General features: G+C 43.0%; 1 protein-coding gene across 5 annotated transcripts in view; it reads left to right on the forward strand.

Moving 5' to 3' along the window:
- Positions 1–22,140, forward strand: part of LOC140489444 (circularly permutated Ras protein 1-like) — a 111,522-nt gene extending 89,382 nt beyond the window's left edge. For 4 of the 5 annotated variants that reach the window (XM_072589008.1, XM_072589009.1, XM_072589010.1 and 1 more), the window contains 3 exons: positions 4,602–4,695; positions 9,140–9,208; positions 20,420–22,140. In XM_072589008.1, coding sequence (XP_072445109.1) covers positions 4,602–4,695; positions 9,140–9,208; positions 20,420–20,512 — 256 coding nt within the window. In that variant the 3' untranslated portion in view covers positions 20,513–22,140. The remainder of the gene's footprint in view (positions 1–4,601; positions 4,696–9,139; positions 9,209–20,419) is intronic. The other variant, XR_011963130.1, reaches the window with a different exon arrangement.
- Positions 22,141–23,422: the final 1,282 nt, after the last annotated feature.

Consider the following 23,422-nt stretch of genomic DNA (forward strand, 5'->3'; position numbering starts at 1 on the left):
ATGACCCTCAGGTTAAACCACCACCAGTCATTTCTCTGTAATGAGAGAGCAACTCTGTGGTCTGCTAGGACTGTAGCAACTTTATATGCACATTTGAAAGTAAATTGGAAGTGACCAAGTGCAGTCAGAGTTTGTCACTTGCCTGACCCGTCTCCTTGGATGCTGTTCGAGACATCATGAAATTATCCCATGATCTTTTTGTACTGTGTGGAAAAAACTTTTGTAAATTCACCACATGAATGGAAGATATCTGTTCTTTGTAGATATGTGATGCTACTGCACCTTTAAGAGAGATTTATTCTGTGTTGTTACTCTTGTAGAACATAGAACATAGAACAATACAGCACAGAACAGGCCCTTCGGCCCACGATATTGTGCCGAACTTCTATCCTAGATTAAGCACCCATCCATGTACCTATCCAAATGCCGCTTAAAGGTCGCCAATGATTCTGACTCTACCACTCCCACGGGCAGCGCATTCCATGCCCCCACCACTCTCTGGGTAAAGAACCCACCCCTGACATCTCCCCTATACCTTCCACCCTTCACCTTAAATTTATGTCCCCTTGTAACACTCTGTTGTACCCGGGGAAAAAGTTTCTGACTGTCTACTCTATCTATTCCTCTGATCATCTTATAAACCTCTATCAAGTCACCCCCTCATCCTTCGCCGTTCCAACGAGAAAAGGCCGAGAACTCTCAACCTATCCTCGTACGACCTACTCTCCATTCCAGGCAACATCCTGGTAAATCTTCTCTGCACCCTCTCCAAAGCTTCCACATCTTTCCTAAAGTGAGGCGACCAGAACTGCACACAGTACTCCAACTGTGGCCTAACCAAAGTCCTGTACAGCTGCAACATCACTTCACGACTCTTGAATTCAATCCCTCTGCTAATGAACGATAATACTCCATAGGCCTTCTTACAAACTCTATCCACCTGAGTGGCAACCTTCAAAGATCTATGTACATAGACCCCAAGATCCCTCTGTTCCTCCACCTGACTAAGAACCCTACCATTAACCCTGTATTCCGCATTCTTATTTGTTCTTCCAAAATGGACAACCTCACACTTGGCAGGGTTGAACTCCATCTGCCACTCCTCAGCCCAGCTCTGCATCATATCTAAGTCCCTCTGCAGCCGATAACAGCCCTCCTCACTGTCCACAACTCCACCTATCTTCGTATCATCTGCAAATTTACTGACCCACCCTTCGACTCCCTCATCTAAGTCATTAATAAAAATTACAAACAGCAGAGGACCCAGAACTGATCCCTGTGGAACTCCACTTGTAACTGGACTCCAGGCTGAATATTTACCATCTACCACCACTCTCTGAATTCGACCGGTTAGCCAGTTCTCTATCCAATTGGCCAAATTTCCCTCTATCCCATGCCTCCTGACTTTCCGCATAAGCCTACCATGGGGTAGAGGGATGTTATCACAATAGTGGTGGAATGTCTGCTTCAGATGCAGTGGGTAAATAGCTTTGAGCTCACTAAAGATCTTTTTAAAAATTAGACAAAAGAAGCATGAGTTGGTGGAGTTAGGCTCACACAGACCCGGGTTTTTAGTTTTACTTTCAGTTGGGGTTTGGAGCTGGCTGTTGAAGCTGATAGATACAGCTCTCTCTCTACTGCAACAAAAATCTTAAGTTCTCTCTCTGCTGCTAGATTGTTGCTTTCAATGTTCATTTTGCCTATACTGGAAAAGAGATAGTATGAGAGGAAATTCTGTTTTGCTGAATTTGCCTTTGCCAAGGGTGTGCTTATGGGATGCTGCTATATTGGAACAGTTGATGATTAGTCTCTTAAATAATATTTTACTAAGTATTTCAAGAGAGTTAAAGTTAGGTAAATTATATATTTTTTGGTATGTATATTTTTTTATTTCAAAAATATACTTTATTCATAAAATTATTTGGATCTCTTTATAATTGGTCATGCCATTCTTGTGCAAACATTATATTGCTTTACATACAGACATCAACATTTATTTTTCATATATAAAAGTCTGTACATTTACTATCCAGCTCTTCTGTTGAGGCGTCAGCGGAACCCAAATGACTGGGTGGGCCCCCTTTTCTTCTTAGGCAGGCAGATGTTACACGGTGGTCTTTCCCCTTCATGCCTTGGCGGTAGCTGCCCCAAGCTTCAGCGTGTCCCTTAACACATCCTGGACCTTGGAATGTGCCAGTCTGTAACACTCAGTCGGGGTCACCTCCTTCAGCTGGAAGATCAACGGGTTTCGGACCGCCCAGAGAGTGTCCTTCACCGAGTTGATGATCCTCCAGGCACAGTTGATGTTCGTCTCGGTGTGCATCCCGGGGAACAGACCGTAGAGCACCGAGTCCCGCATCACGGTGCTGGTTGGGACGAACCTTGACAAACACCACTGCATTCCTCTCCAGACTTCTTCTGCATAGGCACATTCCAGAAGTAGGTGTGTGACAGTCTCATTTCCATCCACCCCCCCCGCCCCACTCCACCCCCGCCGCTTCGAGGGATGCGGTTGTGTGGCTGAGAGTCTGGGCGTGCATAAAGGATCTCACAGGCAGAGCCTTTCTCACCACCAGCCAAGCCATGTCTTGGTGCTTGTTGGAAAGTTCTGGTGATGAGGCATTCTGCCAAATGGCTTTGACAGTCTGCTCAGGGAACCGCTCGATAGGATCCGCCCTCTCCTTTTCCCGAAGGGTCTCAAGGACACTGTGTTGACCACTTCCTGATGGACTTGTGGTCAAAGGTGTTTTTCTTCATAAACTTCTCCATGAAGGACAGGTGATACGGAACGGTCCAACTACTCGGAGCGTTCCGAGGCAGCGAGGCCAGGCCCATCCTTCGCAACACCGGGGACAGGTAGAACCTCAGTACATAGTGACACTTGGTGTTTGCGTACTGGGGATCCACACACAGCTTGATGCAGCCACACACAAAGGTGGCCATCAGGGTGAGGGTGGCATTGGGTGTATCTTTTCCCCCGTTGCCCAGATCTTTGTAAATTGAGTCCCTTCGGACCCGGTCCATCTTTGATCTCCATATAAATTGGAAGATGGCCCGGGTGACTGCAGCGGCACAGATTCTGGGAAAAGGCCAGACCTCTGCCACATTTAACAACACTGGCCATGCCTCATACCTGATGATCAGGTTTTTACCTGTGATGGAGAGCGACCGTAGCTTCCATCTGCCCAGTGTCTGCCTCACTTTGCTGATATGCTCTTCCCAAGACTTGGCTCACGCCCCAGCCCCCCCTGTAACAAATACCTAGCACCTTTAGGTGGTCAGTCCTGACAGTGAAGGGGATCGAGGGTTGGTCGGCCCAGTTCCCGAAGAGCATGGCCTCGCTCTTGCCTGGTTTACTTTGGCCCCTGAGGTCCGTTCGAACTGGGCACATATGCACATGAGTCTGTGCACGGACAGCGGATCCGAGCAGAAAACGGCGACATCATCCATGTACAGGGAGGCCTTAACCTGCAGGCCCCCGCTGCCAGGAATAGTCACCCCTCCCAGGCTCGCATCCTTCCTGATGGATTCGGCAAATGGCTCTATGCAGCACACAAACAAGGCAGGAGAGAGCGGGGAGCCCTGCCTGACTCCAGATCTGACTGGGAAGCTATCTGATTCCCACCCATTGATTGAGACTGTACTGACCATGTTGGTGTAGAGCAGTCTGATCCAATTGCAGATTCCCTCCCCAAAGCCCATTTTGGAGAGAACATTTCTCATATAAGTTTGTGATATCCCGTCAAAGGCTTTCTCCTGGTCCAGGCTGAAGAGGCAGGTGTCCAAGCCTCTGTCATATCCCTGAGAAGTGTGAGACTCTCAGAGATCTTCCTGCCGGGTACAGCACAGGTTTGGTCAGGGTGAATTACCGACCCCGGAGAAGACCTATATTAACTGTGTTTTAAGAATATAGTGTGTTTTGCTTAAAGCCCAGTAGTGGACCAAGTCAAATTACATCTGGAACACAGTGCTTTACACTTGCGTTAGAATAAAAGTTGGAGTCTTGGCTATCTCTTTGATCTACTTTGAATCAGTTTGGTCTGGTCAATAACAATGATATTCAAGCCTTTGCAAAATACTTTGGTGTATCTTGACGATATGAAATGCCATCTATGAATATATCATACTGTGCAAGCTGTCTACAAACATAAGACCACGTTATTTGTGCAATCAAACTGAGACTGCACCTTACCATGTAGTAGCTTTGCAGCTGCCATCCTCTCTAAGTGAGGCATATTTAGGATCTGTTTGGTCTAGTGCAAGAGAGGAAAACCATTTGCTGGCCTAATGTGAAAAGGCTGTTATATTAAACAGGAAGCAGTTCATGGCACGTTAGCACTGATTTACTGGTTACATTTATGAGTTAGGAGAATTGTGAGGAGGACTTGACCGTTGCTTAGGGAACTCCTCAGTTCCAGAACTTTCAAACGCTCACTCTCTCTGATAACAATTTGTTCCTCCTTATACTGTCTACTGTCCTGAGAGTGATACAATTCTCAATAACATTGCCAGCCAATCCTCCAAGTTAACTACCCTTTCACAAACTAATCTTCCCATCAAAATGATGCAGTTGAATCCAATGATAATTGTTATTTCCACAGAGCCAGAAAGAATGATATGGAGCAAGGAGCGATTTACGAGAGTTGGATGCAATCCATGTCCCCTATTTATAGTGCCCTCAATTGCAAAACTCAGGTAATCATTCCTTTTTCTTTCTTTATTTGCCCTTAACATTCCAACAGCAACTACAATTGAAGAATATATTTCACTAATCCATTAATTCCATTGAATTCAATAAAAATCTGGAATTGGGAGTCTAATGATGACCATGACACCTTGTTGATTTTTTTGGGAAACCCCATCTGGGTCACTAATGTCCTTTAGGGATGGAAACTGCTATCCTTACCTGCTTTGGCCTATATATGACTCCAAACCCACAGCAATGCAGTTGAGTCTTACGTGCCTTCTGGATCACTAGGGATGGGCAATAAATGCTAGCCTAGCCAGTGATGCCCACATCCTGTGAATGATTTATTTTCAAAATCCTGAATCAACTTTGACAGCTTATGCAAACAGCACAGCTTGTGGCCTGTCTAACAGTGCACTCACTACTTTTTTACCTAGCCTCTACAGAAATGTCTGAGCAGTTATTAGGAGGATGGTTTGCTTTGTTTGGTCCCTGGTCTCTAAGCCATGTGAGATTAATCTTAATTCAGAAGATATAGCAAGGTAGTTTCATCTGTGACTCACTAAGAAAGTTAAGTATTGTATTAGGGGAGGCAGTGGTGTAAGGGTATTGTCACTGCACTATGCCAGTGCTGTGGGCATGTGGATTCTAATCCTATCACAGCAAGTGGTGAAATTTGAATTCAGTTATCAATCAGAAATTTAAGCTACCATTTATTTGAAATGGCTGAGGAAGCCACTCATTTTACCTGATTAAGTTCGGAAGAACAATTGTCACCTGAGCAAAAGTTTTTAATTTGTGAAGTCTCCAAAGCTGTGAGTTTGTATAGAAGTAGTCAAGCTGTTTTTAGATGGAGAACTGAAAACTATCTGTCGAGTAAGAAACTAAAGAGTTGAGAAAAAGGTGATATTTCTTTTGGATTGGCGATAATTAAAGGATGCTAATGGAAACAAATTGAAGCTTTGTTTTGCTATTGTATTAAAATGTTTGTACACTTCTTTATAGAATGTCTCTGTTTTGTTAAAGAATGTTTGCTGCATGGTGTTAATACGTTCAATGGCGAGGAGAAAGTGAGGACTGCAGATGTTGGAGATCAGAGCCAAGACTGTGGTGCTGGAAAAACACATTTGGTCAGGCATCATCTGAGGAGCAGGACAATCGACATTTCAAGCTTAAGCCCTTCATCTTGATGAAAAGCTTATGCTCAAAACATTGCTTCTCCTGCTCCTCGGATGCTGCCTAATGGTTGTGCTTTTCCAGCACCACACTCTTGACCATGGTTAATGGCTGATCACCATGGTAGTCAATTACACATGTGATCAATCAATCTATGCTTTACCCTTGTCTCTGAAACAAAAATAAAGTTATAGAGAAACTGAGCAGGTCTGATAACATCTGTAGAGAGAAAAACAAAATTAATGTTTTGAGTTCTATGACCCATCATCAGAACTAAAAGCAGCTGCAAAAGCATGGTATTTCTGCAAATGATGAGGCTTTGGAGAGGTGGATAAGAATGAATGTATGGCGATGATGCCAAGAGATAATACAAGGAGAAGCAAGTAAAAGGTTTGCTGAAGATAAAGCCGGGAGAGTAGAGGTGGGGGCACTTGAATGTTCCTCCTGCAGAATGTGGGAGGTAAGGGTCACCACTAGTGTACTTGATGACTTCATCTGCAGGAAGTGCACCCAACTCCAGCTCCTCAAAAACCGCCTTGGGGAACTGGAACTGGGTGAACTTCGGATCATCTGGGAGGCAGAGGGGGTTATTGAGAGGAGTTACAGGGAGGGAGTAACACCTCAGGTACAAGAAGAAAGTAGATGGGTTACCGTCAGGGAACAGACAGGGAACCGGCAGGCAGTGCAGGGATCCTCTGTTACCATTCCCCTCAATAAGTATACCGTTTTGGATACTGTTGGTGGTGGGGGACTTACCAGGGGTAAGCAATGGGGCTCAGGTCTCTGGCACAGTCCTGGTTGTTCAGAAGAGAAAAGAGGAGCAGAGCATTAGTCATTAGGAACAGCAGAGTTAGGGGGACAGATAGGAGGTTCTGTGGGAACGAGAGAGACTTATGGTGTGTTGCCTCCCAGGTGCCAGGGTTCGTGATGTCTTTGTATTTTCCAGATCCTTGAGGGGGAGGGAGAGCACCTCCAAGTCATGGTCCACATAAGCATGAACGACATAGATGGGGATTTAAGGCAGAAATTCAGGAAGCTAGGGTGGAAGCTTAGAACGAGGACAAACAGAGTTGTTATCTCTGGTTTGTTGCCTGTGCCACGCGTTAGCGAGGCGAGGAATAGAAAAAGAGAGGAAATCGACACATGGCTATAGGCAGGAGGGAGGGGTTTGGATTCCTGGATAATTGGGGCTCTTTCTGCGGTGGTGGAACCTCTACAAACAGGACGGTCTTCATCTGAACCGATATCCTGGGGGGTGAAATTTGTTAATTCTCTCCAGTTGGGTTTTTATTAATTCAGCAGGGAGACGGGAATCTAAATTGTTGTATGAGTATACAGGAGGTTGAGAGTAATGAGGTCCAAAATAAGGTTTCAAGGTAGCAAGAGTGCACCAGCAAGCAAGAAGTTGGATTGAAGTGTGTATACTTCAACGCCAGGAGCATCTGGAGTAAGGTTGATGAACTTGCAGCATGGGTTGGTCCCTGAGATTTCGATGTTGTGGCCATTTTGGAGACCTGGATAGAGCAGGGACAGGAATGGTTATTGAATGTTCCGGGATTTATATATTTCAGTAAGAACAAGGAAGATGGTAAAAGGTGGAGGGGTGGCAATATTCATCAAGGGCAGTATTACGGTTGCAAAAAGGACATTTGAGGACTCGTCTACTGAGGAATTATGGGCTGAGGCTAGAAACAGGAAAGAAGCGGTCACCCTATTAGGAGTTTTCTATAGGCCTCCGAATAGTTCCAGAGATGTAGAGGAAAGGATTGCAAAGATGATTCTCAATAGGAGTGAGAGTGACAGGGTAGTTGTTATGGGGTCTTTAGTTTTCCAGGTATTGACTGGGAATACCATAGTTCAAGTACTTTAGATGGGTCCGTTTTTGTCCAATGTGTGCAGGAGAATTTCCTGAAACAGTATGTAAACAGGTCAACAAGGGAAGAGTCCACATTAGATTTGGTACTGGGTAATGAACCCTGCCAGGTGTTAGATTTGGAGGTAGGTGAGTACTTTGGTGATACTGACCACAATTTGGTTATATTTACTTCAGGCTATTGCACAAAATACAAAGGCAAGAGATTGAGGGTGTTTTGGCGGTTTGGATCAGAAATTCGTTTGCTGAAAGAAGACCTAGGGTGGTGATTGATTGGAAATGTTCATCCTGGAGTTCAGTTCCTAGTGGTGTACCACAAGGATCTGTTTTGGGTCCACTGCTGTTTGTCATTTTTTATAAATGAGCTGGATGAGGGTGTGGAAGGATGGATTAGTAAATTTGCAGATGACACTAAGGTCGACAGAGTTGTGGATAGTGCAGAAGGATGTTGCAGGTTACAAAAGGACATAGATAAGCTGCAGAACTGAGCTGAGAGGTGGCAAATGGAATTTAATGCGGAAAAGTGTGAGATAATTCACTTTGGAAGGAGCAACAGGAATAAAGAGTGCTGGGCAATGGTAAGATTCTTGGTAGTGTAGATGAACAGAGAGATCTTGGTGTCCATGTACATAGATCCCTAAAAGTTGCCACCCAGGTTGATAGTGTTGTTAAGGCATACGGTGTGTTAGGTTTTATTGGTGGAGGGATTGAGTTTCGAAGCCATGAGGTCATGTTGCAGCTGTACAAACTCTGATGCGGTCGCACTTGGAGTATTGCATACAGTTCTGGTCACCGCATTATAAAAAGGATGCGGAAGCTCTGGAAAGGGTTCAAAGGAGATTTACTAGGATGTTGCCTGGTATGGAGGGAAGGTCTTAAGAGGAAAGGATGAAGGATTTGAGGCTGTTTTCATTATAGAGAAGAACGTTGAGAGGTGACTTAATTGAGACATATAATCAGAGGGTTAGAAAGGGTGGACAGTGAGAGCCTTTTTTCCTCAGAGAGGGGCGTGGAATGCAATGCCTGCAACAGTAGTCGACTCGCCAACTTTAAATGGTCAATGGATAGACATATGGATGAAAATGGAATAGTGTTGGTTAGATGGCTTCAGATTGGTTTCACAGGTCAGCACAACATTGAGGGCTGAATGGCCTGTACTGCACTGTAATGTTCTATGTAGGGTGTGAACAGGAACTGGTTTTCAACTCAGCACATGTCTTCGGCATCAAAAATATACGTTTCCAATTGCATTTAGTTCTGACGAAGGGTCACAGAACCTAAAATGCTAATTTTGTTTTTCTTTCTCCAGGTGCTGTCAGACTTGCTGAGTTACTTGAGTACTTCCTATTTTTGAGATTTCTAGCATCCATGTTTGACTTTTTTCACTCTGGCCTCTCTTCCAGGATGCAGTAACAGCACAACCTTTGTATGAGGCATTAAGTTCCAAGCGCAATAGAGAATCTGTTGTTAAGGTAAGGACCAGTTCATGCAAATGCTGATATTGGTGATTGTTTATGTAAAACTGGATTTACAGATTGTGCATTGCAGCGGCTTACTTGCCAGTTCAATGCAGTCATTTTTGGTGTAACCTTTTCAATGCAGTGAAACATAGATACTAATTATTCTGTTATGATTCAATCATCTGGTACCACTCACCCTGGCGAGTCCATCTCCAGGTTTGAACTCCACCTGGATAAAATATTGCCTCTTGAAATGATATTCTAGTGAATTGCCCTGATAAGTGCAAGATGAAAAGCTGCAAAAAAATCTTTATTTTTAGTAATAATCTCTGTATTTATGATTCCAGATGTTCGAAGCTTTTTAAAAATGATGTAAGGGCACTGTGCTTCTCAGATTTGACCATTCACTGTTGACAGCACCTTTGCAGTGCTGCTTTATAATAACCATAACGGCTTTACTTTTCAGTTATAGACAAAGAATAAGTCCATTTGAAACCGGAATTTTACATTGATTGCAATTATACAGAATAACATAATTCTAGGTTAAATGATGAATGTACCCTGATTCGATTAAATATAAATCACCCAAGTGTTTTGGACCAGACCAGACCCTACCCCCAAATATAGTAAGGAGATGACTTGGACCATAACTTTCAAATTTATTTAAAGGTAAGTGTAAGGTGCTATGTGCCATATTAGTTTGTTTGGTCCATCATTATTCTGTAAGAAATACACACTGCCTGGAGCAGATACCTCGGCACCAAGGTGACGGTATCCATCTGCAAGAACATAGAATGTTACAGCGCAAGACAGGCTCTTCGGCCCTCTATGTTGCGCTAACCTGTCATACCAATCTGAAGCCCATCTAACCTACACTAATCCATGTACGTCCATATGCTTGTCCAATGACGACTTAAATGTACTTAAAGTTGGCGAATCTACCACAGTTGCAGGAAAAGCATTCCATACTCTTACTATTCTCTGAGTAAAGAAACTACCTCTGACATCTGTCCTATATCTATAACCCCTCAATTTAAAGCTATGCCCCATCGTGCTCGCCGTCACTATACTTGGAAAAAGGCTCTCCCTGTCCACCCTATATAACCCTCTGATTATCTTATATGTCTCTATTAAGTCACCTCTCAACCTTCTTCTCTCCAATGAAAACAGCCTCAAGTCCCTCAGCTTTTCCTCGTAAGACCTTCCCTCCATACCAGGCAACATCCTAGTAAATCTCCTCTGCACCCTTTTCAAAGCTTCCACATCCTTCTTATAATGCGGTGACCAGAACTGTACACAATACTCCAAGTGTGGCCGCACCAGAGTTTTGTACAGCTGTAGCATAACCTCATGGTTTCGGAACTCAATCTTTCTATTAATAAAAGCTAAAACACTGTATGCCTTCTTAACAACCCTGTCAACCTGGGTGGCAACTTTCAAGGATCTGTGTACCTGGACACAGATCTCTCTGCTCATCTACACTACGAAGAATCTTACCATTAGCCCAGTACTTTGCATTCCGGTTACTCCGACCAAAGTGAATCATCTCACACTTGTCCGCATTAAATCCATTTGCCACTTCTCAGCCCAGCTCTGCAGCCTATCTAGGTCTCTCTGTAACCTACAGCATTCTTTGTCACTATCCACAACTCCTCCGACCTTAGTGTTGTCTGCAAATTTATTAACCCACCCTTCTATGCCCTCATCCAGGTCGTTTATAAAAATGACAAACAGCAGTGGACCCAACACCGACCCTTGCGGTACACCACTGGTATCTGGATTCTAGCATGAACATCTCCCATCAACCACCACCCTCTGTCTTCTTTCAGTAAGCCAATTACTGATCCAAACTGCTATATCTCCCACAATCCCATTCCATTTTGTACAATAGCCTACTGTGGGGAACCTTGTCGAACACCTTACTGAAATTCATATACACCACATCAACCGATTTACTCTCATCTACCTGTTTGGTCATCTTCTCAAACAACTCAATAAGGTTTGTGAGGCACGACCTACCCTTCACAAAACCGTGCTGACTATCCCTAATCAAATTATTTTTTTCTAGATGATTATAAATCCTATCTCTTATAACCTTTTCCAACGCTTTACCAACAACTGAAGTAAGGCTCACTGGTCTATAATTACCTGGGTTGTCTCTACTCCCCTTCTTGAACAGGGGAACCACATTTGCTATCCTCCAGTCTTCTGGCACTATTCCTGTAGACAATGACGATTTAAAGATCAATGCCAAAGGCTCGGCAATCTCCTCCCTGGCTTCCCAGAGGATCCTAGGATAAATCCCATCCGGCCCAGGGGACTTATCTATTTTCACATTCTACAAGATTTCTAATACCTCTTCCTTGTGAACCTCAATCCCACCTAGTCTAGTAGCCTGTATCTTAGTATTCTCCTCGACAGCACTGTCGTTTTCTAGAGTGAATACGTAGAAAAATACTCATTTAGTGCTTCCCCTATCTCCTCTGACTCCACACATAACTTCCCACTACTATCCTTGATTGGCCCTAATCTTACTCTCGTCATTCTTTTATTCCTTAAATACCTGTAGAAAGCCTTAGGGTTTACCCTGATCCTATCCGCCAACAACTTCTCCTGTCTCCTCTTGGCTCTTCTGAGCTCTCTCTTTAGGTCTTTCTTGTCTACCTTGTAGCCCTCAAGCACCCTACCTGAGCCTTCACATCTCATCCTAATATAAGCCTTCTTCTTCCTCTTGACCAGAGATTCCACTTCCTTCGTAAACCACGGCTCCCGTGCTCTACAGCTTCCTCCCTGCCTGACAGGTACATACTTATCTAGGGGACACAGGAGCTTTTCCATGAATAAGCTCCACATTTCTCATGTGCTCATCCCCTGCAGTTTCCTTCCGCATCCTAAATCTTCCCTAATCACATCATAATTGCCTTTCCCCCAGCTGTAACTCTTGCCCAGTGTTATACACCCATTCCTTTCTACCACTATAAAGTAAACATAACAGAATTGTGATCGCTATCTCCAAAGTGCTCACCTACTTCCAAGTCTAACACCTGGTCGGGCTCATTACCCAATACCAAATCTAATGTGGCTTCCCCCCTTGTTGGCCTGTCTACATAAAGAGAAACAAGATAGAATGTATCTCTTAAAAGTCACAGTCTCGTTACTCCTATCTCCCTCCCCTGAATAAAATGAACCATCAGTATTCAAAGATGGTTTTATTTCAAGGCCTTCAGTCTCACACTATTAGTACATTAAACTTTCTGGAAAAATATCCAATAGGTGTCTCTGTACTTTCGTCATCTTTTCGTAAGAGTACAGCACTGACACATCGCTCGCATCTATAGCCACCTTGAACGCCTTTGCATTATTGGGTGTTACTAATACTTGATGGTCAACACAGCTTTCAGGTTATCAAATGCCTATCCATCAGATTAGTCAATGGAGCAATGATGCTGCTAAAGTTCAGTACGAATTTTCAGTCAAAGTCCCTTGAACCCAGGAATTGCAGCAATTCACTCTTTGTCAAGGGTATGGAAAACTCCCCAATAATCTTAGTTTGCACATCCTGTGTGGCCATCTGTCCATGTCCAATGGAACAGCCCAGGAATATGACTTGGGCTTTTGCTAATTTGTTCTTAGCCATGTTTATCACCAAGTCTGCCTTATGAAGTCAATCAAACAATTCCACAGGATGCCCCAATTTTCCTTTCATGTGTGATTAAAAGTCACCAGATTGTCTGTGTACACCACACAAATGGGAAATCCTGAAATTACCTCATTGCTTAGTCTTTGAAATGTGGCTGGTGCATTCTTCATCCCAAATGGCGACTTTAAACCAGTAAAATCCATTCAGTGTTACTAAAGCCAAAATTTTCTTTGCTCTTTCGGATAAAGGTACTTGCCAGTATCCTCTGAGTAAGTCAACCTCTAAATCTAAGTTGTTTGTCCCGCCTTCTCAATACAGTCTTCCAGTCATGGACTTTGGTATGATTTGGATTTTGTAATCACATTGACTTTTTTATAGTCCACGCACAATGGTTGGGTACTTTCTGGTTTTGGTACCATCACTATGGATGAGCTCCATTCTTTGATTTCTGAGAATTTTGGTGTCATCTACAAACTTACTAACCATGCCTCTTATGCTCACAACCAAATCATCTGTATAAATGACAAAAGGCAGTGGGACCCAGCACCGATTCTTGTGACACACCACTAGTCATAGGCCTCCAGTCTGAAAAGCAACCCTCCACCAACACCCTCTGTTTTCTACCTTCGAGCCAGTTCTGTATCCAAATGGCTAGTTCTCCCTGTATTCCATGTGATCTAACCTTGAAAACCAGTCTACCAGGTGGAACCTTGTCAGATGCCTTACTAAGTCGATGTAGATCATGTCCACATCTGACCTCATCAATCCTCTTTGTAACTTCTTCAAAAAACTCTATCAGGTTAGTGAGACACAATTTCCCACATACAAAGCCATGTTGACTAATCCTAATCAGTTCCCTAATCAGTCCTTGCCTTTCAAAATACATGTAAATCCTATCCCTCAAGACTCTATCCAATAAACTTGCCCATCACCAATATCAGTCTTGCCAGTCTCTACTTCCCTGCCTTTTCCTTACTGCCTTTCTTAAATCGTGGCACCACGTTAGCCAACCTCCAGTCTTCTGCCACTTTGGTGGCTACTGATGATGTAACTATCTCAGCAAGGTGTCCATAAGTCACTTCCCTGGTTTCCCACAGAGTTCTAGGGTACACCTGATCAGATACCAAAAATTTATCCACCTTTATGCTTTGTAATGTGTCCAGCACTGGACATTTTTCAATACATCGTTATTTATTCCCCACGTTCTATATTGTCCATGTCCTTCTCCATAGTAAACTCTGATGCAAAATAGTTAGCATCTCACCCATCTCCTACAGTTCAACATAGAGGCAGACTTGCTGATCTTTAAGGGGCCCTGTTCTCTCCCTAGTTACCCCTTTGACCTTAATGCATTTATAAAATCCCTTTGGATTCTCCTTAACCCTATTTGTCAAAGCTACCTCATGTCCCCTTTTAACCCTCCTGATTTCCATCTTAAGGATATTCCTACTGCCGTTATACTCTTCTAGGGATTCAATTCATCTCTGCTGTATATTCCTGGCATATGCTTCCTTCTTTCTCTTGACCAAAATCTCAATTTTTCTGGTCATCCAGCACTCTCTGTAAGTACCAGCCTTGCCCTTCATCCTAATAGTAACATGCTGTCCCTGGACACTTGTTATTTCATTTTTGAAGGTTTCCCATTTTCCAGCCGTCCCTTTACCCTGGAACACAAAGTTGCCAGTCCTGTCCATCCCTGAGCCATGTCTCTGTAATTACTCTGATATCCCAAACCATGCCCAGTCATGCCCTCAGTTTATTTGCCTTACCTGTTATGTCTCTTCCGTGGCTTTGTCCCTGCCTGTTCTGACTGTTTGACTTACTCCTTTTCCCAACTGTACCAGTCTCAGACTGATCTCTTTCCTCACTATCTCCCTGGGTTCCCCCACTCCTCACCCAACATACCCACGTGGCCAGTGGCCATTTCCTTTGGTTAGCCATTTTCTCAAATGAAATGACAGAGACTTCTACGTCCTTTTTGTTGAACTCAGGTAATGGGTTGGATGTATTTAAACAGATCCCACTAGGCCTTCAGCTACAACAGGTTAGCTCATCATCATTGTTCTAATCACTACTCTCTCTTTTTAACTTTATCTGCACCATTTTAAGTTAACTTGCACTTTCCATTGCCAACTTCTGAAATTCAAAATCTCTCTCTTTAATCCTTCCTGCTGCTGGGGCTATTCTTTCTGTTTCTTTTTCTTCTGCTTTCAATCATGACTCAAACTGTTTCATTTCCATATTCAAACTATTTTAATTATTTTGCTCTTTGTTTCACTGCAATTATCTCTGTCTCTTTTGCTTTGTCTCTCTTTTTCCCTTGCCATTGCTTCTAATTCAAACTGCTTCATATGAATTCAGTTGAATTTTAGCCATTTCCAAAGATTCCGATTGCATTCCTGGCAATTGTAAATGCTGACCTATTGCTAGCATTATCTCCCGTTTCCTCATGGATGAATACAACTCAAACTTCAGCCTATCTGCCAATTCTAAAAGCTTTGCCTTACTCACCTTCAGTGAACCATCTCAAGTGACTTCTTCCAATTCCAAGAAAACCTTAGCCACTGAAAGAACCATTATTTCCTAAATTATTGTTGTTCGAGGCTTCCTCTGAAGCTAAACTTATTGCTATTCTCTAATCATCAGATTATTTCTTCCGTTTATTAAATTTATTCTTCTGTTTAAAACTCCATTTGGTTTAAGTACCAAGCACCAAGGTGCCAAGCAGCAGTTTGAGATGTCTGGTTATTGTATATCACTTGCTTGTCCCTCTTTCTCTCTCTCTCTCTCTCTCTCTCTCTCTCTCTCTCTCTCTCTCTCTCTCTCTCTCTCTCATTTCAACACTTACTTTCAGACTGAGTTGGAGTAATGCAAAAGCTCAGAGAATGGATGGTAACAGAAATGTCAACAACTGCCTTCAAATATTTCTCCATTTCTTCTAAAACTGCAATTTGGAAGTTTTTCAATATCCATCATCCTTTCAGGCAGTTTATTTCAAATCACCACAATTCAGGGTGGAAACATTTCCTTGTATCATCTCTGGTTCATTCGCTTTTCATCTGAAATAAGTGCGCTGTCATTACTAACCCAACTGGAAAAAGCATAATTTACTGTTGAATACCAAAATAGAGCCATTAATCTTGGCGTACAGAGGCTAGTCCCAACCCAGGACAGGCCATTCTGCAGACCTTTCCTACTTTGCAGAATTTTTTTTGAAACCAAAGGAAGGTAAAGTCACATCATTTGGAATCTGCTTTTTTAAAATTCTAGGTGAGTTTTTTAGTTTTTTTTAATCCAACTTGCAGACATGACACACCACTGGAATAGGTGGGACTTGAACCCAGGTCTCCACAGTCCAGAGATGGGGACACCAGCACTGAAACAAGGGTCCTTACCTTTGCTTTATAAATATTTTCTAATCAGTTCTTCAAAGATGCTATTATACTTGGAGCAGGTGGCATTTGAACATGGGTCTCTTAGCTCACAGGCAGGGGTGTTACCATTGTGACACGAGTTCTCCCCAGGGTCTGTTTTGTAAAGGGCTCAGCTGGGCAGGCCATTGCCTGTTACAAAGGAAACACATACTCCGTAAGCTCCACGGGAGGTTAATTAATAACTCCGATGAACTATGTAGGGATTATCATATGTTATGGACTAGAACAAACCCCCTCAAAATACATCCAAGCAGATATCCTATACCATAACCTTTTATCTTATTAAAGGCAAGTCTAAGTTGCTGCATTCTAGGCATGAATGGATTAGTCAAATTGCTGGGCTTGAAGCAAAACACATTCTGTTCTTATACCACAGTTAAAATACAAACAAAAATAAAGAATTGGCAAAACACTTAATAAAATAATATTATTTAACTACTACTCCACTATTTCAATAAAGCAGAATCCTATAAACACACCCCTGGCAAATTCAGCAAAGCAGATTTGATCACGTGCTTCTTCAGTCCAGGAGAAAGGAGCACGAAAACAATTAATCTCGCAGCAGAGAGAGAGCTCGAGTTTTTTGCAGCAGGGGAGAGAGTTGAATACCATTCTGCCTTTAACACCATAATTCCAGTAGAACTGATCTCCAGACTCTGAGACCTAGGTCTTGGTTCCCCCCTCTGAAACATGATCCTTGACTTCCTGACCCAAGGACTGCAATCAGTAAGAATAGGCGACAACACCTTCTCCACATAATCCTCAGCACTGGTGCACTACAAGGCAATGTACTCAGTACCCTGCTCTACGCCTTATACAATCACGATTGTGGGGCCAAATTCTGTACCAACACCATTTACAATTTTGCTGATTACACCATCTTTGTAGGTTGGATCTCAAACAATGACAAGACAGAACACAAGAAAGAGATCAAGTGCTTAGCGGCTTGGTGTAAAGGCAATAATCTCTCCAAAGTCAGAAAAATGAAGGAGCTGGTCATTAACTTCAGGAAATAATGTGGAGGGCATCAATGGTGGTGAGGTGGAGATGGTTGAGAGCATCAAATTTCTGAGAGTTAAGATCACCCATGTCAACAAGACTATCAAGAAAGCACAACAAAGTCTCTATTTCCTCAGGAGGAAAATTTGGCATGTTCACAAAGACTTACCAATTTTTATTGATACATCATAGAAAGCATTCCATCTGGATGCATCACAGTGTGGTATAGCAACTACTGTACCCAAGACCACAAGAAACTACAGAGAGTCATGAATACAGGCCAGTCCATCATGCAAGCCAGCCGTTGAGCCATTGAGTCCGTCTATACTTCCCACTGCCTCAGGAAAGCAACCAACATAATCAAAGAGCTCTCCCTCCCGAGTTATAGTCTCTTCCACCCTCTTCCATCAGCCAGAAAATATGAGAGTTTGAATACACGTGTGAACAAGTTCAAAAACAGTTTCTTTCTTGCTGTTATCAGACTTTAGAACGGACCTCTCCTATGTCTCTCAGCACCTTCTCTGCACTGTAACACTGCATTCTGCATTCTGTTCTGCCAACCTGATGTACGGTGCAATCTGCCTGAATAGCACGCAAAGCAACCTTTCACTGCATCTTGGTACATGTGACAACACTCAATCAATCAGTCTAGCAGCTTAAACTCTATAAACCCCAACATCTTCAACAGAAAGCAAAAGTAAAGCCTTGGATTTGTGAGAGCCTGACTCCACCCACTCATGCTTCTTTTAGTTAACTTTTTTAAAAACTTTTACTTCGCTTTCCATGGTACAGACAGCTTGCCAAGAGATTGACAAGACCCCTCTGAAAGAAAAAATACAACTAAACAAATCTCTCAAAGGCACGCATTATCACTTACATCCCCTCTGCCCTGCTCTGAGTCAGGAGGCTCCCCCTCGCACCTGTGTTGATGAGTCCTGCATGACATTGCCAGTGTATCTATTCCCATTCCTTTCCAGTTCTGGCTGAGGACCATATAATAATCGGGCGAGCATTTCTTCTGTCGAAGAGTCACTGCAGGGATTTTGTTCTCAGTGGCTTGTCTGTTTAAAATAATCACCTCTGTGGAGGGTTCCTGCTGATTATGGCCAAGGTGTTTTATTTTGTAATAGTCTCCCTGGCTCAGAGGAATACTCCCACCATGCCACAAGAGCCCTCTGGGTCTACCTTATTTTTTAAATTATAATTTTCTTTTATAGTCAGAATTGCCGTCACGCTCAACTGAGTGACTTTCCAACCCCCAAAATCACCATTACATTTTGTTTCGTTTTTCCCCTCTTCTTTTAATGAATAAGTAATCACCCATGTAGTCAGTTATATACAGGGGAACCTCGGTTATTGGAATTTGATTTGAATTTTGTTCGGGTAACTGATTATTCGGTTAATCGATCAAATGCCTTTCCTCTGGGGCTCGGAGATTTTAAAGTCTGCTCCCCGTTCAGGAGACTGCAGCAGCACACAGTGCCCAGCCCCCGCCCCCCTGCTCCCATGCAATATGCCCCCCCGCCCCCAACACCTCCCGCAACCACAACCCCGTCTAACACCATCCCTGCCCCCAACACTGTGCAACACTTCCCCCCACCCCCCTCGCTCGCACCTGACCTGTGCAACACCAAACGTGCCCCCAACACCTCCCCCGTGACCCGCTTCTGCAACACCACTCCCCCCGCTCCCCAACCCCGTAGGCATTCGCCCCCCTCTCTGTGGCAGCTGGACTGGATACCAGTAACAATTCTGCTGCAGTAGCCTTTGTGGGGTAAGTCTCCAAATAGCACACACACACAACCTTTTACTGCAACTTTTTGTGACAGGTTCCACCTTTGCCCTGTACAAGACAATGTTATCTGGGGAAGGGGGTTTAGGGTTCACCCCTGTGTCGAACTCCAGGAAAAGTGTGGGGAGAGAGAGAGGGCAGGAGGTCAGTCATTTGGAGACAGTGCCTGTTTAATCACTGTAAACAAAAGACGCGATCACTGTTGGAAACACGACTTTGATGAAATGTTTCCATCGGGACCTCAATCTACTTCGGATAATCCGATTTTTGGATAATTGGTATTCGGATAATCGAGGTTCCTCTGTGAGGAATGCAGCCGATTAAAAAGTGAAGAGGGAAGGGGAGGTAGAGAGAGAATACCCTAATTCAAAACGGAGTTGGAGACAGAAATAAAGCACTTCATCCCATTGCAGTGGATTTGCTTCTTATTCCCTAACCAACTTATTCAGGGATGGTATGACACACCTCTGGCACAAATGGGACTGGAGTGCAGGTCTCCTGTTCAGAGGTAAGGACATGCCACAAGAAACCCATGGGTCTGCTTTTTTTTTTAAAACAGAAAGTAAGTTATTTTCTAATCAACATGTTCAGAGTTGTTACTACATATCTTTGGAGCAGGTGGGAATTGAGTCTAGGTGTCCCAGTCCAGGGGTGGGGACACTGTCACTGTGCTACAAGAGGGCAAATATTGAAGTCCCGGTTGGAAGTCAGTAGGTTTGGTCAGAATGGGGATTAAACCCATGACCTTGCTATTATCATCATCATGCTCTAATCATCTGAGCTAATCCACCAGCTAAGTATTCTATTTATTTCTAATCAATGCATTCAGAGATTTTATTACACACTCCTGGAGGAGGGGCTGAAACGTGAAACTAGGATTCCTGGCTCAATCTATATTTTTTGAATTGCAAGTTAAGATTATTGTATTTACAGATTGTTCCATCACCATTGGGGTCATCAGCCTATCTGGAACATTTTTTTCTCCATTTTTAAAATGATTACGATCTTTAGATACTACTTCCTTTTGTCTAAGAATATTAGACTCAGCAGTTTTCACCTCTACTTTCCTCAATAGTCTAGGGTGATCTCACCAAGATTTGAAAAGAAGACTGCTTGAAATAACCTTAGAGGGATGTTGATAAATACAGTAGTAATGAGATACAGAATATATTTGGCTATTCGTCTGCAGAAAGTTAGGGTATTTGGAGTTTCTGCTGGAGATTTAGCGATAAATGAACTGAAGGGCTTTTGTGCAGGTCAGGCTTTTATTATTCAAGCTATAGTAAGTGGCATGAATTATGTAATCCATATGAAACTGGATTTTAATGATAATCTCTATCACTATGCTGTATACCCAGTCTTTTACAGATGACATCGCTAATGTGGCTTTTCGGCTCAAGGCTGCAAAGAAAAAAATGTTCAAGAAGCCGAAGTTCATGGTGCCCCTGTGATATTCCAAGGCATGTTGATGGCTCGAAAAGGCTGCTGACTTCCTCCAAATGGCACCATTTCAATTGCATTGGTTCAAGAAGAAAAATATTTGCTATTTTTTCAAGGGTACAACAGGGCAAGAAATGCCAACCTTGCAAATAAACTTTATAACATATAGATTGAATTATATTTTTAAAGAAATCACTGATTATTTGCTGAACATTACCTATAACATTCTTGTCCATTGTTAAAGGTAATCTGAACAATGTTTTATTAAGTTATTACTCCTAAAACAAGCCCCGTTTGAACAGTCAAGAGTTTAGAGTGAATTTTTATTATTGAGTTGCTTCTTTTTGATGTTGCTATTCAATGTGATTTGTTCAACTTTTCAACATAGGACTACAAATTATACTTAACCCAGAAACTATGGCTGACATTTCCAGTCTGTACCCCTGACTTTTCAATTGCCTATAAAATCTGCTGCAACATTTTAATGAGTTACATCTATGTTAGAAATATGACCTCGAGTACAGTTCTGAAGATGTTAGAGTGATTGATCTGCTTTACATTTTCCCTTTATTTGTCTCCTTTTATTATTCTTTTCAACATGGATCCCATTCCCTTGTCTTGCTTAATTTTTCACTCAGTCCTTGTCAATGAAGATCAGTTGTCATTACTTGTAGTCATAGAGTCCAACAGCACGGAGACAGGCCCTTTGGCCCACACTGGTCAATACTGACCAAAATGTCCATCTGTGCTAACCCCATTTCCCTGCACTTGGCCCATATCCTTCTAATCCTTTCCTATCCATGTATTTGTCCAAATGCCTTTTAAGTGTTGTTAATGTACCCACCTCAAATGTTTCCACTGGCAGCTCATTTCCATATGCCTACCACTCTCTATAAAAACGTTGCCCCTCCGGTTCCCTTTTATTGTTTCCCTCTAATCTTAATCTAATGCATTCTAGTCCTCGATTCCTCACCCCTGGGAAAAAGACTGAGTGCATTCACCCTATCCATGCCTTTCATGATCTTATAGACTTCTATAAGATCCCCCTCCCCCTACGCTCTAAAGTAAAATTCTTCCTACAACTCAGACCAGCGAGTCCTGGCAACATCCTTGCAAATTTTTTCTGCACTTTTTCCAGTTTAATAACATCCTTCTGAGAGCAAAGTGACAAAACTGTTCATGGTCACCTTTTGGTCACTTGTGATTTGCAAGTATTATCTTTATAGTTCTTGAAATATGTTTTCACCTGAGCAATTGGCACCAAAATAATTTTACACTAAATATATTAATGCTAAGTAATGATCAACCCTGAAATGGCTTTGACTCTGTGGCAAAGGTGCTTTAAATATTGTTTATAGTGTCAAGTTACTGTCTCATAGTAGTCATGATTTGGAGATGCCGGTGTTGGACTGGGGTGTACAAAGTTAAAAATCACACAACACCAGGTTATAGCCCAACAGGTTTAATTGGAAGCACACTCGCTTTCGGACCAACGCTCCTTCATCAGGTGATAGTGGAGGGCTCGATCGTAACACAGAATTTATAGCAAAAATTTGCAGTGTGATGTAACTGAAATTATACATTGAAAAATTGTCTGTTAAGCCTTTCATCTGTTAGAATACAGTGATAGTTTCACTTCTTTCATGTGTAAATCACAAAACCTTTTTTTAAAAAGTTGCATTCTCGGGTTAGCTACACAATATGTTGAAGGTGTTAGCCCCCTGTGTTCTCTGTCTATGACCTGATGTTTAGATTGATTCTAATCTAAAAAGTGAGAGAATGGAGTTTTACATAAATTCATGCAGTTTTTGAGCTCAGAGTTCTACATGAATGTATGCAGTTTTTGAGCAAAGTGCAATGTAACTCTGCAAGTACAAATTCACCACATAAAATATATGTGTGCATGTGGGTCTTTGTCTGTCTGTGTGTCTGTCTGAGGTGGGGGTTGTGGATGTAAGAATGTGTGTGTGTAGGGAATGCAGAGTGTCTTAAGTCTGTGAGGGGGTGCGTGTGGGAGTGTGTGTCTATAAGGGTGTGTGTGGGTGTCTGTGTGCGCGTCTGTGTGTACCTGTCTGTGTGTCCGTCTGTGTGTACCTGTGTCCGTGTGTATGTGAGAGTGCGTGTGTGTAGGAATATGTGCGTGTAGGAATATGTGCGTGTTTAGTGCAATGGTGATCACCTGTAATGTGACATGAACCCAAGGTTCCAGTTGAGGCCCTCCCTATGGGTACTGAAGTTAGCTATCAGCCTCTGCTCAGGCACTTTCCTCTGCTGCCTGTCCCAAAGTCCACCTTGGAGAACGGTCACCCGAAGGTCCGAGGCTGAATGTCCTGGACCACTGAAGTGTTCCCCAACTGGGAGGGAACCCTCCTCTTTTCTGCGGTTTTCTCCTCATTTCTCCTCTTTTCTCCTCTTTTCTCCTTTTTTTCCTTTTCTCCTCTTTTCTCCTCTTTTTCTCCCCCTTTCTCCTGTTTTTTTCCTCTTTTCTCTTTTCTCTCTTTTCTCTTTTCTCTTTACTCCTCCTTTCTCCTCCTTTCTCCTCTTTTCTCCTCTTTTCTCCTGCTTTCTCCTCTCTTCTCCTCTTTTATCCTCCTTTCCCCTCTGTCCTCCTCTTTTCTCCTGTATTCTCATCTAGTCTCCTCTTTTCTCCTCTTTTATCCCCTTTTCTCCTCTTTTCTTCTCTTTACTCCTCCTTTCCCCTCCTTTCCCCTCCTTTCCCCTCCTTTTCCCCTCCTTTCCCCTCCTTTCCCCTCCTTTCCCCTCCTTTCCCCTCCTTTCCCCCTCTTTTCTCCACCTTTCCCCCTCTTTCCCCCTCTTTCCCCCTCTTTCCCCCTCTTTCCCCCTCTTTCCCCCTCTTTCCCCCTCTTTCCCCCTCTTTCCCCCTCTTTTCCCCTCTTTTCCCCTCTTTTCTCCTCCTTTCC

This window comes from Chiloscyllium punctatum, chromosome 18, assembly GCF_047496795.1.
Source record: "Chiloscyllium punctatum isolate Juve2018m chromosome 18, sChiPun1.3, whole genome shotgun sequence".
In the NCBI taxonomy this organism is placed as follows: domain Eukaryota; kingdom Metazoa; phylum Chordata; class Chondrichthyes; order Orectolobiformes; family Hemiscylliidae; genus Chiloscyllium; species Chiloscyllium punctatum.